Here is a 17,592-nt window from a genome sequence, read left to right as displayed (position 1 = left end):
TGTGTTAACCTTGCTTCTCCCTGAAGTTGGTGATCAGTAGTCTGTTCATATCGCCTCTTACAGATCATCTTCCTCCCAGAGACCCAGAGTCACAGAAACCCTTCAGAAACATGCACGAAGAGCAAGAGGAGGAGATTTTGAGCAGCAGCAGCAGTGATCTCACAGTTTCTGTAAGTGAAGACGATCTGATTTTCAAGAGTCCAGAACCACAGCCAAATCCAAGTGACACGATGGAAGGAGAAGATGGAACAGAGGACTTAAAATTAATCCACATTCAGCAAGAACGAGATGTCCTATCCACCGAAAACCATAATTGTATTTTGCAAACCCCAGGCTCTCCTGATTCAAAAAAGGAATCCGCCACTAACTCACCAACAAGAGAGTAAGCCGTCCAATTTTTTTTTTTTTTTACTGTTCTGTTTTTAATTATAGACATTTTTAGAGACCGTTCCACTGGGAATATATTATTGAACCTTCAGGCATGGATGTGTAAGTTCCTTAAGTCTCATAAACAGTCTTTTAGATAACGTTTAATTTTCTTTTTTTTTTTAACAAAATAACGTGATTGGCAGTTTATAATTATATCCAAACAATCCCTGGTTAATTCATAAGTCATTCCCTCCCACACCCTGCCCTCCAGCATTCTAGAAAGTAAATCATTTTGAAGTTGTGGTAGCACAGAAGGTGACAAATAGTTAAACTTACTAGGAGTTCAGCTTTAGAGGCTAAGAACTTTGTATCTAATTAATTTGCTTAATCCTTCTATTCCTTGCCACTGTGTCTTACAGTTAAACATGAGTTTATAAGTTCTGCCAAGCATATTTCCAAGTCAGCTTTCGTTTTTTGAATGAAGACACTGGAATCTTTAATATTAAATAGGAACAACATTCATGTTATACATTCTGAGCACTTCTTATATACAACTCATAAGAGCTCACAAATGATTTTTCACTATTGACTGGAGATACTGGGGGGAATTATGTAGAAAGCATTGAAACTGTTAGGAAACCAATTCTCCAATGAAAAATAGCACTAATAGGATCACATGTCTTGTGGGGGTAGAAGAAACCTAAGTAAACAACCTAAGGTAGATGCCATCTTTTAAGAATGAGGAAACCAAGGCGGGGGCATAGGAGTGACATTTGTGCTATGGGGGCAGACCTGCCTCCCTCACCTCCATGCTACCCCCAGAACTTTCTCTTAAACTCTGATAATGTCACTCTTTTCAATGGTCTCAGCACCAGTGAAAAGACAAGTAGGCATTGTTGCATATTGGGATATATACTCTCTTTGAGAGCACTGTTGTACCTTTCGGTATATTGCTTTTTCCCATTCATAATCTAATTATGGTGAAAAGTTTAATTTATAGTTTGACTCCAAGAGTTCAAGAAAGATTTATTAAGAGCACACTGAGTACAAAGTACTTGTACTATGGATGGAAGAACTGACAAACTTCCTGTCCTTACTTATTGTGGAGGCAAGCCAAGTGAATTTTTCTAGTCATAAGACTTCTCTGTCATCAAAGAGGTACAGTTATTTTATACTACACCACTGGAAACTTTATTACCAGAGATAAAATCATCTATTTTGGGTTTTGTATTCAAAGTATCCTTTTCATAGCAATCCATTGATCAAGTTAGCACTTTGGTAGGCTACCAAGGGGGCTAATGTGCTAGTGTCCTTACTCGAGATTAGTCTTTTCCTGAGATGAGAAAGATGAGGATGTGTGTGGAATTAAGAACACTCTATCCCCATTTCTCCTATGTGAATGACTTTTTCCCATGACCTTAAAGCCAAGCTCCTTGGAATTTTGGAATATGGTTTTCCAAAACTTACTGGGAAATATGGTCATTTGGGGAACTTTTGAATATTTGTCTTAAAAGAATGCCCCCAGAATAAAAGGTCTGTCAGCAGTGGTTGATGTCTGTGCTATCAAATTTCAGCCTATTGATTTTCTGTGGTGAAAGTATTCCCCAAGAATAGGTTGGAAGTGCTTTTAAATGATGCTGGTTAACCTGCTGACCTTCCCACTGCTTTGTAGGCCCTGCTTTCTCTTATTTATTCTTTAGCATGAGTTGTTCTTCCTTGCTCTGAAGGTTGATTATTAATCTGGGGCTATAGCGTTGTATTTACAGAACTGACACTGTGACCTCAAAGGTTCATTATCTCAGTTAACTTTAGGGTCTTTTTGGGACTTGGAGAAAAGTCCCTTGAACAAATTTTAGTTAAGAAAGATGAGAGATAGGACAAAGGCAGACACACAGAAAGACAGAAACAGGAAACTGGACTGTCTGATTTGATGATAATGATGATGATAGTTATTATGTTTTAGCACATCTATGGCCTGCTAAATTGCTGTGTTTGTACATGAAACTTGGTCTTAAGCTTCCTGGCAGTAAAGGGGAAAAGAGGAATACAATATTCTGGATAGCTTCCATGTGAGGGGAAAAGTGAGGCCAAGGATTATTGTTGTGTTGTTTGGTTTTTGTTTGTTTTGTTTAGAAAAAAATTTGATGGCTCTATTGAACTATAATTCACATACCATACAGCCCACCCATTTAAAGTATATAATCCAAGGGTTTGGGGTATATTACCAATTTGTGAAAACTGTGCTAAAATGTAAAAAACATTTTAAAATAGCCATTTTAAGCATATAATTTAGGGGCGCCTGGGTGGCTTAGTCGGTTAAGCGTCCGACTTTCACTTAGGTCATGATCTCGCTGTTCTTGGGTTTGTGCCCCGCTTCGGGCTCTGTGCTGACTGCCGGCTCAGAGCCTGGAGCCTGTTTCAATCTGTGACTCCCTCTCTCTCTGACCCTCCCCTGCTCACGCTGTCTCTCTCTCTCTTAGAAATAAAACATTAAAAAAAAATAACCATATAATTTAATGACATTAATTACATTCACCATACTGTGCAGCCATCACCACTGTCTGTTTCCAAAAGTTATTCCTCACCCCAAATATAAACTCCATAAGCATTAAGCAGTAACTCTCCATTCTTCCCTCCCTCCATTCTTCCCAGTGTCTGGTAACCTCTAATCTACTTTCTGTCTATGAATTTGTCTATTCCGTTGGCAATTATACATTATTTGCACTTTTGTGTCTGGCGTATTTCAGTTAGTGTAAGATCTTTTAGGTTCATACATGTTGTTGGGAGTATCAGAATTTCATTCTGTTTTATAAATAATATTCTGGTGTATGGACATACCACAATCCGTATATCCATTCATCTGTTGATTGGATTGCTTCTACCTAAAAGCCAACTGTTTTTGAGATGCTTCATGACCCACTCCCATGGATACTTCCAGATATTGAAAACCAGGCTGTACTTCATGCACAATTCCTTCATAGCAAGTTATAATTAACCCTTCTCACAAGAAAGCATACTAAAATAAAGCTGAGTTTTTAAAAATGTCAAAAGGAAGACCTAGAATCTCTTTATTCTTTTTTTAAAATGTTTTTATTTTCTATTTTTGAGAGAGACAGAGCATAAGCAGGGGAGGAGCAGAGAGAGAAGGAGACATACAACCTGAAACAGGCTCCAGGCTCCAGGCTTCAGGCTCTGGGCTGTCAGCACAAAGCCTGATGTAGGGCTCGAACTCATGAACCATGAGATCATGACCTGAACCAAAATCGGACACTTAACTGACTGAGCCACCCTAGATCCCCTAGAATCTTTTTATTCTTAAAGAGTAAATAGTTTGCTGCAAACATTGGTACAATCCTCCGTGACATAAAACACCAGACATTTACCGCTTTCCATGTGTCAGGTGGTTGGCCCAGTGTCAGTTGGGGCCTCAGGGATAATTTGCCCACATGCTCCTCTTCATCTGGGAGAATAGTTTAGCCTGTTACCTCGTGGTGGTAGCAGAGTTCCCAAGACAGCAAGAGGGCAAGCCCCAGTGCCCAGATGCTTTTATAGTGTCTGCCTGAGTCATGTTTGTAAGTGTACTGTGGCTAAAGAAAGGCACAAGGCCCAAGCCCAGAGTCAACAGGTGGAAAAGTCATGGAGTCCACCTCTTGATAAGTGGCAGAGTCATATTACAAAAGAGGGGACACACAGGGATGGGCAGTTTATGGTCATTTTTGCAAACCTCCACAGTATTTTAGGACAAATTCAAATGAGAGTTAAGTTAAACATGAGTCCACAGGTCAGGAAAGGTTTTTATACAGGGGCTGATGCGTCATCTTGAAGTCTGTTGTAAGAAGGAGGTGGGAAGAGGTGAGTTAGGTCTCCGAGAAGAGTGCTAGCAGGCATGTAGATGCTGAGAGCACAGAGGGGATGGGAGGGCAGAGCAAAGAGTGTGATTGAGGCTCAGTGAACAGGACACTTTGAAGTAAAGGTTTAAAATGGTGCCTGAGGCATGACTGAGAACAGACCTAGAATATCTGGTTAATGAATTGAGTTCATTTTCTACCTTTTGCACAACTGCTGAAGGATAGTATGGTGAGTAACTTCACTTAGGAGAATTAATCTGACATGATTAGTTTTGTCAGGATTAATTATCCACGAGGTAGGCAGAATTCTAAGGTGGCTCCCCAGAGTCCTGCCTCCTGGTGTGTACTCTGTGTAATCCCTTTGCCTTGAGTGTGGGCAGGACTGTGCATCTTATGGATTCCCCCCACACACACACAATTACTCTGTTAAATGACAGATATCAAGAATTTTGCAAATATAATAAAGACGCAAATCAGTTGCTTTTGAGCTAATCAAAAAGCCCTTACTGAAGTCAGGGATTCAAAGCAGCTGATACAAACAGGATGTTTGCCTTGAAAAAGCAAACTGTCATCTTGTGGAGAAGGCCTCATGGTAGGAAATGGTTGGCCGGAAATTCATTTGCCAACAACCAGTGAATTTGGAGGAGGACTCAGACTTAGACAAGATTGCAGACCTGGCCAGCAACTTGATTTCAGCATGGTGAGACTCTGAGACTAAGACTCCTCTAACCTAGCCCCAGACCTCTGACCCACAGGAACTGTGAGAAAGGTTTATGGTAAGTGAAATTTCTGGTAATTTGTTATGCAGCAGTTATGATCCAAATGAAAAATTGGAATCAAGGATTGTATCTTTGCAAGGATTTTATGGGTAGAAGTCACTACCCATAGTGACCCAAAACAGGCTAAATCAGGTGTGTTCAGGGTCCATTGTGGGAGTACATGGTGCTAGGGTGGCAAACTGAGCAACCCAGCAGCCAACCTGTGCTTTCTCTTGCCCTGTACCCTCACCATCTGAGCAAGTGCATTTTCACACATGGCCACATGCAGCTGAGCAAGCATGGAACATGGTCTGCTGTTAGGGACCCTAGAAAAATGGGTGTGCACATCTGTATCACTCAACAACCAGTTTCTCATGCAAACAGTATTTCTCTGGTGCCTTCTCTAGTGAATGAAGCAATGTATTGATGTTTTTTTGGTTTTGCTTTGTTTACAATGCATAGTGTCATATATGTACCTTTACATCATACAGAATACCTTCACTGCCTAAAAACCCCTATGCTCTGTCTCCTTATCTTTCTTTCCACCCCCTCACCCAAACCCTTGGTCACTGCTGATTTTTCTATTGTCTATAGTTTTGCCTTTTCCTGAATGTCATATTCTTGGAATCATACAGTATATAGCCTTTTCAAATTGGCTTCTTTCACTGAGCAATATGCATTTACATTTTTTTAATGCTTATTTATTTATTTTTAAGAGAGAGAGTATGTGAGTGAGCATGAGAGGGCGAGGGGCAGAGAGAGAGAGGGAGACAGAATCCAAAGCAGGCTCCCTACTGTCAGCACAGAGCCCAACCATGAACTGTGAGATCATGACCTGTGCCAAAGTCCGACGCTTAACCTACTGAGCCACCCAGAGACCCCAAGCAATATGCATTTTAAATTATTTCTCGTCTTTTTATGGCTTACTAGTTGATTTCATTTTAGTGATAAATAATATTTTGTTACCTGGATATACCATAGTTTATTTGTCCATTTACTTATTGAAGGCAGCTTTGTGACCTACACATTTTGTCAATTATGAAAAAAGACACGATAGACAATTATGTGCAGGTTTTTGTGTAGACATCAGTAAATATCCTTGTCAGCCTTTGGTATTATCAGGTTTTTTTTTTAACTATTCTAATAGGTACACAATGGTATATTGTTTTAATTTACAATTTCCTAATGACATATGATGGTGAGCATCTTTTCATATACTTAATTACTATTTGTATAGCTTCTTTGATGAGGTATCTGTTCAGTTCTTTTGCCCAGTTTTTAATTGGATTATTTGTTTTCTAACTGTGGAACTTAAATAATTCTTTGCATATTTTGGATACAAGTCCTTTATCAGGGGGATAATGTGTTTTGTAAATATTTTCTCCCAATCTGTAGCTTGTCTTTCAATTCTCTTGACAGTGTCTTTTTCAAAAACTTTTTTGGTTTTTCTTCTTTTTTATTTAGCCTCTCCCAGTGCAGTTGACCCCAGCAGTGAGTGCCTGCCCACCAGTACTGCAGGTCTTAGCTGCTCGCATCCCCTGTCACTATCTTGAGGCCCCCAGAAGTTTTTTATTTTAACAAAGTCCGACTTACCAATTTTATTCTATCATTGTGCTTATGGTATTGTATCTAGAAACTCATCACCAAATCTAAGGTCACCTAGATTTTTTACTAAGTTATCTTCTAGAAATATTATAGTTTTGCAGTTTACATTTAGATTTGTGATCCATTTTGAGTTAATCTTTGTGAAAGGCATAAGGTCAGTGTACAGATTCATTTTGTCTTTTTGCTTATGGATGTCATTTTTTCCAGTACTGTCTGTTGAAAAGATTATCCTTTTTCCATTGAAGAGTTAAATAGTTGACTTTATTTGTGTGGGTCTACTTCTGGGTTTTCTATTCTGTTCCATTGATCTGTTTGTTCTCACCGGTAACTGTCATTATTATGTTAGTTTTATAATAAATCTTGAGTTCATGTAGTATCAGTCCTCTGACTTTGCTCTTCTTCAGTACTGTATTGACTCCTCTGCGTGCATCTATTGCTTTTCCATATAAACTTTAGAATCAGTTTATCAATATTTAGAATAATAACTTGCTGCGATTTGATTGATGTTGTATTGAATCCAGAGTTGGGAATTCAAGATGGGAAAAACTGACATCTTAACAATGTTAAGTCGTCCTATCCATGAACATGGAATACCTTTTATTTAGATCTTTGACTTATTTCATCAGTTTTGTACTTTTCTTCATGTAGTTCTTGTATATAAACTGTTAGACCAATTCTTAAGTACTTTTCTCTTTTTTGTGCTAATGTAAATATATTATGTTTTTCATTTCAAATTTTACTTGTTCATTTTTACTATATAAGAAAGCAATTGACTTTCGTAGATTAACCTTATATCCTGCAACATTGCTATAATTATTGCTATATTATTGTTAGCTATATTATTGATTCTTTGGGATTTTCAACATAGACAAGTATGTGATATGTGAATAAAGACAGTTTTATTTTTTCTTCCCAATTTATATGTCTTTTATTTTCTTTTAACATTTATTTTTTGAGAGAAAATTAGTGAGGAAGGGACTGAGAGAAAGGGGAACAGAGATCCAAAGTGGGCTCTGTGCTACAGCAGAGACCCCAATGCAGGGCTTAAACTCACCATAAGATCATGACCTGAGCCAAAGTCGGATGCTCAACCAGCTGAGCCACCCAGGCGCCCCTTATTTTCTTTCTTACTGCATTAGCTAGGATTTCTGGCACAATGTTAAATAGGAGTGGTGAGAGGAGACATCCTGGCCTTGTTGCTGATGTGGTAAAGCATCTACTTCTTTCACATTAAATATGTTAGCTATAGGTTTTTTCTTTATCTGTTGAAGAACATTTGTTCTTTATCAAGTTGAAGAAATTCCCCTTTATTCTTGGTTTGCTGAGAGTTTTTATTGTGAATGGATGTTGACTTTTATTATATGCTTTTTCTGCATGGTACAACCATGATTTTTCTTCTTTAGCTTTGGGTGTGATGGATTATATTCAGTGATTTTCAAATGTTGAATCAGAGATATACCTGGGATAAAATCCAACTGGTCATGGTGTGTAATTAGTTTATACATTCTTGGATTCAGTTTGCCAATATATTTTTGAGGATTTTTGCATCTGTATTCATGAGAGATACTGATCTGTAGTTTTCCTTTCTTATAATGTCTTTATCTGGTTTTGGTGTTAAGGTAATGCTCACCTTATATAATAAGTTGGGAAGTATTCTCTTGGCTTCTATCTTCTGAAAGAGATTGTAGAGAATTGGTATCATTTCTTCTTTAAATGTTTGGTAGAATTTGCCAGTGAACATATCTGGCCCTGGTAGTTTCTTTTCTGTAAGATTATCAATTATTCCATTTCTTTAACATATATAATTCTATTCAGATTCTCTGTTTCTTTTTGGGTAAGATTTTATATATTGTATCCTTCCAGGAATTGGTTCATTTCATCTGGGTTATCAAATTTGTAAGTATAGAGTTACTCATACTATTCCTTTATTTTCTCTTTAATGTACATGATATCAATAATAATGGTCTGTCATTCATTCTGGCATTTGTATATCTTCTTTTTTTCTTGGTTAGCCTTGTATTATGGATTGAATGTCTGTGTCCCCCCAAATTCATATGCTGAAACTCTAGTGCTGCAAGTGACTGTATTTGGAGATATACAATACAGTGAGGAGGTGATCTAGGTTAGATGAGCTCATAAACGTGAGGCTCTAATCTCATAAGGCTGCAGGCTTTATAAGAAGTGGAAGAGACAACAGAGCTCTTTCCAGCTATGAGAGGACACGGTGAGAAAGTGGCCATCTGCAAGTTTCACCAGGAACTAAATCAGCCAGCACTTTGATCTTGGACTTCTCTGCCTTGAGAATTGTGAAGAATAAATTTCTGTTGTTTAAATCACCCAGTTTGTGTTATTTTGTTATAGCAACCTGAGAAGACTAATATACCTGGCTAAAGAATTATCCATTTCATTGGGTTTTGTTTTTTTTCAAAGAACCCACAACTTTTTATAAGTTGTGCTTTCATTTTCACTCAGTCAAAATAATAATCTCTCTTGAAACTTCTTCTTTGACCCATGTGTTCTTTAGAAATGTGTTCTTTAACCTGCAAATATTTTGAGATTTTCTATGTTTCTGTTATTGATCTCTAGTTTTATTCTATTGTATTCTGAGAGCATACTCTCTTTGACTTATGTTCTTTTAACTTCTTTGGGATGTGTTTTATGGCCTAGAATATGGTTTGCCTTGGCAAATGTTACATTTGAGCTTGAGAAGAATGTGTATTTTGCTGTTGTTGAATGGAGTATCCTGTAAATGTCAATTAGATTCAGTTGATTAATGGTGCTCTTCACTTCAGCTATATCCTTGCTGCTTGTTTACATGCTGGATATGCCAGTTACTGACATAGATGCGTTGAAGTGTTCAACTGTAATGGTGGATTTACTTATTTCTCCTTGCAGTTCTACCAGTTTTGCCTATGTATTTTGATGCTTTATTATTAGGTGTATACATTAAGGATTTTCATGATATTCCTAAAGGGTTTTTTTTTTTTTGTTTGTTTGTTTTTGGTATTTATCCTGCTTCATCTTTGAGCTTCCTAGGTCTGTAGTTCGGTGTCTTTGTAAACTTTGGAAAATTCTCAGCCATTATTACTTCACATATTTCTTTTGCTCCTTTCTCTTCCTTCTTCAGATATTCCCATTATTTGTATGTTAACACCCTTCGTAATTGTCCCACAGTTGTTGGATATTCTGTTCCTTTTTTGTCATCGTTCATTTTTCTTTCTCTTTGCATTTCATTTTGACAGGTTTGTATACTAACATATCTATTGGCCCATTGACTCTTTCCTCTGCTTTGTTCTGTCTACTTGTGAGGCCATCACAGGTATTTTGTTTTGAGTCTGATGTTTGCATTTTTGGTTTTGAAATTAGGTAGACCATTTAAAATTAATTATTTTCTTTAAAGCCCTGTATGAAAAAATCAAACTGTTCTCCCTTCTAATTATAGTACCATAATTGAAAAATCACATTCTATAATTCCATTTTGAACTGAAATATTTTGAATGCTTGCTAGGCCCAAAGCTTGATACAGTGCACTGCGGGGTTGTGACAATTTAATAAATGGATGAAAGACTAAATGTAAGACAGGAAACCATCAAAATCCTAGAGGAGAAAACAAGCAACAACCTCTTTGACCTCAGCCACACCAACTTCTTACTAGACATGTCTCTGGAGGCAAGGGAAACAAAAGCAAAAATGAACTATCAGGACCTCATCAAAATAAAAGGCTTCTGCACAATGAAGGAAATAATCAACAAAAATAAATGGCAACCAACAGATTGGGAAAAGATATTTGCAAGTGACATATCAGATAGAAGGTTAGTATCCAAAATCTATCAAGAATTCAACACCCCCAAATAAATAGTCCAGTGAAGAAATGGGCAGAGGACATGAATATACACTTTTCTAAAGAAGACATCCAGATGGCTAACAGACATATGAAAAGATGCTCAGTGTCACTCATCATCAGGGAAATACAATCAAAACCACAATGAGATGCCTCCTCACACTGGTCAGAATGGCTAAAATATAACAACTCAGAAAATAGCAGATGTTAGCATGGATATGGAGAAAGGGGAACCCTTTTGCACTGTTGGAAAACAGTATGGAGGTTTCCTCAAAAAGTTAAAAATAGAACTTCCCTATGACCCAGCAAATTCATTACTAGGAATTTATATGAAGGATACAAAAATTCTGATTCAAAGGCATACGTGCACCCCAATGTTTATAGAAGCATTATCAACAAAAGCCAAATTATGGAAAGAGCCCAAATGTCCATCAACTGACGAATGGATGAAGAAGATGTGAGATACACATACACACACACACACACACACACACACACACACACACACACTGGAATATTATTCAGTGATTAAGAAGAATGGAATCTTGTCATTTGCAACAACGTGGTTGGAACTAGAGTGTATTATGCTAAATGAAATAAGTCAAGTCAGAGAAAGACACTATCATATGATTTCACTCGTGGAATTTAAGAAACAAAAGAGATGAACATAGGGGAAGAGAAATAAAAATAAAATAAGATAAAAAGCAGAGAGAGAGGCAAATCATAAGATACTCTTAAATACAGAGAACAAATTGAAGGTTGCTGAAGGAGAGACTGGTGGGGGCTATAACATAATGTTATATAGCATATCTCTAGAAATTTTCCATCTTGAATAACTGAAACTTCATGCTCATTGAACAGCAAACCCCACTGACCTCTCCTCCAGCCCCAGGCAGCCACCATTCTTTCTGCTTCTAAGTTTGACTACTTTAGATATCTTATATATGTGGAATCATGCAGTATTTGTCCTTCTATGACCAGCTTATTTCTTGTAGCATAATGTTCACAAGGTTCATCCATGTTGTAGCATCTGACAGAATTTCCTTCTTTTAATGGCTGAGTAATATTCCATTCTGTATATACACACTAGATTTTCTCCATCTATTCACCTGTCCATGAAATTGAGTTTTTTTTCCACCTCTTGGCTATTGTGAATAATGCTGCAATGAACATGAGAGTGATGCTGTCATTCTGGGATCCTGATTTCAGGTCTTTTGAATAAATACTCAGAAGTGGGATTGCTGGATCATATGATAGTTCTATTTTTATTTTTTTAAGGAACCTCCGTACTGCTTTTTGTAGTGGCTACAGCATTTTACACTCCTTTCAAGTGAGCAAGAAACTAGTTTCTCTGTGTCCTCACCAACACTTGTTATTTTCTGTTTGCCTTTTTATCCCCCAAAACAATGGCCATTCTAACAGCATTGAAGTGATATCTCATTGTGGTCTTAATTTGCAGTTCCTTTCATATATATCCTTTCATATATATTTTAGTCATTTGTATCTTGAGTATCCTTTCATATATATCTTGGTCATTTGTGTCTTCTTTTGAGAAATATCTATTCAAATCCGTTGCCCATTTTTATTATTTTTTAAAGTTTTTTGAATGTTTATTTACTTTTGATAGAGAGAGAGACACAGAGCCTGAGTGGGGAAGGGGCAGAGAGAGGGATACACAGAACCTGAAGCAGGCTCCAGGCTCTGAGCTGTCAGCACAGAGCCCGACACAGGGTTCAAACCCACAAACCATGAGACCATGACCTGAGCCAAAGTTGGACACTCAACCAACTGAGCCACCCAGGCACCCCTCAAATCCTTTGCCCATTTTAAACTTGGTTTGGTTTTTTGCAATTAAGGTGTTGGAGTTCCTTATATATTCTGGATATTAATGTTTTATCATATATATGTTTTGCAAATATTTTCTCCCATTGCATAGGATGCTTTTTCACTCAGTTCATTGTTTCCTTTGCCATGTAGAAACTTTTTAGTTCAATTTATTCCCACTTGTCTATTTTAGCTTTTGCTACCTGTGCTTTTGATGTCATATCCAAGAAATAATTGCTAAGGTGAATGTGAGGAAGCTGTTCCCTTGTTTTCTTTTAGGTGTTTTAGAGCTTCAGATCTCATGTTTACATTTTCAGTACATTTTTAATTGACTTTTGTGTGTGGTATAAGATAAGGGTCCAGGAGCTCCTGGGTAACTCAGTTGGTTAAACATCTGTCTGACTCTTGATTTTGGCTCAGGTCATGAGGTCATGATCTCACAGTTGTGAGGTCCATGCTCAGAGTGGAGCCTGGTGAAGATTCTCCCTCTCCCTCTCTCGCTTCTCTTCCCCTGCTCTCACTTGTGCACACACACTCTCTCGCTTCTCTCTCTCTCAAAAAGAAAAAAAAAAGATAAGCATCCAGTTTCATCCTTGTGTATGGATATCCAGTTTTCCCATCACCATTTGTTGAAGAGACTATCTTTCCCCATTGTATATGCTTGACCAGAGATCAGTTGGCTCCATATGCATGGCTTTATTTCTGGGCTCTATTCCTCTTGGCTATATGCCTGTGTTTCTGCCAGTACCATACTATTTTGATTATTGTAGCTTTGTGATATGCCTCGAAATCAGGAAGTGTGAGTCTTCTAGCTTTGTTCTTTTTTCTCAGTATACTTTGGCTATTCAGAGTCCTTTGTAGTTCCATATGAATTAGGGTTGTTTGTTTGCTTTTTTTCTATTTCTATTTCTTAAAAAAATGCCCTTAGGATTTTGTTAGGGATCATGTTGAATCTGTAGATCATTTTGGGTAATTTGAACATTTTAACAATATGGAGTCTTCTAATCCAGGAACATGAGGTGTCTTTCCATTTATTTGTGCCTTCTTTAATTTCTTTCAACAGTGGTTTGTAGTTTTCAGTGTATGGGACCTTTGCCTTGTTGGTAAAGTTTATTTCTAAATATTTTTTCTTTTTAACTCTATTGTCAATGGAGTTGTTTTTGTATTCTGCAACTTTACTGAATCATCAGAGTATAAATGCATTTTTAAATCATATACCCAGAAACCATTATAACCAGAGTGATTATAAATAGGAAAAGAGCCCAAGCCTGACTCCATATTCAAGGTCAAGATGATCAGAAGGAACCAACAAAGGAGTCTGAGACAGGCTGCAGGGAAGAACGAGGAGAACTGAGAAGTTGTGCTATTGGTTCAAGTGGAGTGTTTTAGTTGGGTTTAGAAAGACAGAGTAACCTTCCCAGGTCATAGAACTAGTCAGAGGTGTAGCTCGCATCCATACTGAGAGTCAGATGCCAGAATTCATGCTCTCAATTTCTGTACTCTGTCACCCAAGTCACAATCATAATGATGGTATCCTTCAGTAGCATCAACTCAGTGCTGGGCACTGTTCTAACAGCTTTGTAAATCCATTTTTTCCTACTGTCACCATTTTACAGAAGAGAAAACAGACATAGAGAGGTTATGTTCAGAGTTTAAAAGCATCTCAGTGCACTTTGAATGCAGCTACCTTCACAGTCTGTGGTCCTAACTGGTACCCTGGGCTCTTTCCCAGTAACCCTCTCCTGCCTAAATAACTGGAGTGTCATTGAGAATACTATTTCAAAAGGTCGAATGAGAAAGTTTGGGAAGCAAATTACATTCTTTAATTGAAAAAGAAAAGAAAAGTAAGCCATGGCAGTTTGATCTTTTGCTTTGTCCGTATTGATTTTTGTGCCTTCCAGTCTCAAATAATCTGGTGAAGAGCTATGTGCCTTTCTTCAAACTTGAACAAAGTACTTGCAAAGTTGCTTTGTTCTCCCCCCTGCTCCCACCCGGAGTATGACTGAAAGCAAAATGTAATGCTGCTTTTTAAGTTAAGTCAGATGAAAGCCTTGGTTTCCCAAGGTCGTAAAAATGTGATCCACATAGATTGAATCTCATCCAGTGATGTTAATTTAGCCCCTCTTCAAAGTTAAACTTAGGAAGAAAGTTTTATATCTGAGAAAGGATTGCTGCTGAAAATCATAATTGCCAGGAGTCATAGGTTATAACTGTGTTCCTTTAGAATTTACCCTAAATTAACTTTAAGAGCTGAAAACATATGTATTATATATATACATAATATTTATATTATATATTTATATATAATTTGTAATTTATATATATATATAAATTCAGCATTCCTTCAGATGTAATGATGCCTTCAGATATCTGTTCTTGCTTTTTTTCTTCACCACTGTCACTTGTTTTTCCTGGACATGACCTCTACCCCTCAATGCAGGTGGCCCCTTGAACTTTTTCTTGCTACCCAACAGATTCTGACCTTTGTTCCTAAAGTCAAGTTGTGCATTATTACATTTCTGAGAAAATAACCCAGTGCCAGTGGGTGGGGCCATCAGTGTATCTTCTTCATGTTCTATTTGGCGCATCATTCTCCAGTTTTGCCCGCATCTCTTGTTTTAGCAAACCTATTTTGGTCTTAAAATTTTGAGACTTTCCTTATCTTTACTTTGGTCAGAAACTTAAAAGTCCAGGACCAGGTTTCTTTTTTTTTTATATATATGTGGTTTTTTTTTTTTTTTTAATTTCTGAGAGAGAGAGAAAGAGAGAGAGCGCACAGGGGAGGGTCAGAGAGAGAGGGAGACACAGAATCTGAAGCAGGCTCCAGGCTCTCAGCTGGCTGTCAGCACAGAGCCTGATGCAGGGTTCGAACCCATGAACCATGGGATCATGACCTGGGCTGAAGTCAGACGCTTAACCGACTGAGCCCCCCAGGGGCCCCCCAGGACCAGGTTTTTAAGGGGCCAGTAGTTCTGATACCTGCAAAATAGGCAGTAATCACAGTCATTGTTACTTGGTGTCTATGCAGGAAAAAAAAAACCGCAACAACTCCATTGGCCGTCTTGAACCTGATTCCTTAGCCTTTGCCAGCCATCTCACCTTATGCTGCTGGCCTGGGTCAGAGGAGGTGAGCAACTTGTAGCGAAGACAGTCTTGTGGGATATAGAATTGCACTTGCGAAGTTCCAGGCTGAAGAACCTCTTTAAACATTTTTTTCAAGACAGCTCTACCAATGAAGGTTCTGTCAATTTGTGTTTGACTACCTGTTCCACTTCTTAAATGCTCATATGTTTATGTTTTCATTCATCTTCAGTCCATTTGTAAATGTTTACTATGCTAGAAATAGATCCATTTTCTAAGTTTTCAAGTATGTGGGCCTAATTTATATTTTAGAATTTCTACTGTATCAATAATTATGTTCCTTTTCTCATTCATAACTTTTTATGTCTGCCCTATGTTTTAATGAATCAATCCTGCATGAGATTTGTCTGTGCTATTAATTTGCTTCAAATCAGATTTTATCCCATCTGTTGCTTTTTAAAAATCTCATTCATTTCTGGAGTGCCTGGGTAGCTCAGTTGGTTAAGCGTTCATCTCTTGGTTTCGGCTCAGGTCGTGATCTCACAGTTGTGAGATTGAGCCCTGTGTTGGCTCCTAGCTGAGTGTGGAGTCTGCTTAAGATATTCTCTCTCTCTCTCTTTCTCTCTCTCTCTCTCTCTCTCTCTCTCTCTCTCTCTCTTTTTCTTCCCCTTCTCCTGCCCCTCCCCTGCTCACATGCTCTCTCTCCTCTCTCTAAAATATAAAAATAAAATACTGAACAATCATACATGTTCCATGAGTTCCAGTCCCACATCGGGCTCTGTGCTGACAGTGCAGAGCCTGCTTGGGATTCTTCCTCTCCCTCTCTCTCTGCCCCTCTCCTGCTTGTGCTGTCTCTCTCTCTCAAAATAAATAAACTTTTGAAAAATCTCACTCATTTCTATTATTATCTTTTTAATTCCTTTATTCTCTCCTTGGCTTTATTATATGGTTCTTTTTCTAACTTGAGTTGAATACCTAATTTTCAGTCTTTCTTGTTTTCAAGCACATGTTTTCAAGGCTTTACATTTCTCTCTAAATATTGCTTGACTTGCACCCTGCTGGTTTTGACAAGTAACACTATCAATGTCATTCCGTTTTAAATGTTTTAATTTAATTATCTAAATGTTTGTAAATAAACTTTCTTCTTTGACATCGGCATTATTTAACGCGATTTTTTAAAGTTCTGAGGCATTAGGAGAAAGAGGAATTATCTTTTCATTTTAGATATCTAGTTTTATCACATTTTTGGCAGAGAATGTGCTCTGAACAACGTCTGTTCTTTGTTGATTACTCATAGTAATGACCAATTTTTGTAAATGCTCTTGTGTGCTTGAAAGGAATGTATATTCACCTCTTTGTTGGGCGTAGAGTTCTGTATGTTCCCATTAGCTCAAGCTTATTAATTACATAGTTCTAACCTGTGAGTTCACTAACCTTTGATCTATAAGTTTCGGACCTTTCAAAAATCTATTGTTACTGTTTTTACATTCTTCCTGGGTAATATAAGTAGCTTAGACGCTGTATCTCCATTTATTCCTTGTGGGTCTGTTTTCTTTTGTTTCTTAATCACTGCCTTGTTTTTTTCAAATCTCTGGTAATTTTTGAATGGATATTGTATAGGAGCATTTTCTTTTTCCTTTTTCTTTCATAGTTTATTGTCAAGTTGGTTTCCATATAACACCCAGTGTTCATCCCAACAAATGCCCTCCTCTATGCCCATCAGCCCCCTTCTCCTGTCCGCCTCCCCCATCAGCCTTCAGTTTGTTCTCAGCATTCAAGAGTCTCTCATGGTTTGCCTCCCTCCCTCTCCCCAGTTATTTTTCCCTTTCTCCTACCCCGTGGTCCTCCATTAATTTTCTACCTAATCCACCTATAAGTGAACACATACGGTATCTGTCTTGCTCTGCCTGACTTATTTTACTCAGCATAACACCCTCAAGTCCCATCCATGTTGCTACACATGGTCAGATTTCATTCTTTCTCATTGCCATGTAGTATTCAATTGTATAGATAAACCACATCTTCTTGAACCATTCGTCAGTTGATGGACACTTAGGCTCTTCCATGATTTGGCTATTGTTGAAAGTGCTGCTGTGAACATTGGGGTACATGTGCATGGCACTCCTGTATCCCTTGGGTAAATTCCTAGCATGCTATTGCTGGGTCATAGGGGAATTCTATTGTTAGTTTTTTGAGGAACCTCCACACTGTTTTCCAGAGGGGCTGCACCAGTTTACATTCCCACCAACAGTGTAGGAGGGTGCCC

At 37.9% G+C, this 17,592-nt stretch overlaps 1 protein-coding gene across 1 annotated transcript in view; it reads left to right on the top strand.

The window, feature by feature from the left end:
- KIZ (kizuna centrosomal protein) overlaps positions 1-17,592 on the top strand; it is a 133,346-nt gene that overhangs the window by 45,473 nt on the left and 70,281 nt on the right. Inside the window, exon 6 of the mRNA XM_039222285.1 lies at positions 64-382. Within this exon, the coding sequence (XP_039078216.1) occupies positions 64-382 (319 nt within the window). The remainder of the gene's footprint in view (positions 1-63; positions 383-17,592) is intronic.

Source organism: Hyaena hyaena, unplaced genomic scaffold (genome assembly GCF_003009895.1).
Source record: "Hyaena hyaena isolate Hyena2069 unplaced genomic scaffold, ASM300989v1 scaffold_1103, whole genome shotgun sequence".
Taxonomy (NCBI): domain Eukaryota; kingdom Metazoa; phylum Chordata; class Mammalia; order Carnivora; family Hyaenidae; genus Hyaena; species Hyaena hyaena.
The sequence above is the reverse complement of the archived record's forward strand: the minus strand, read 5'-3'. Positions and strand labels throughout refer to the sequence as shown.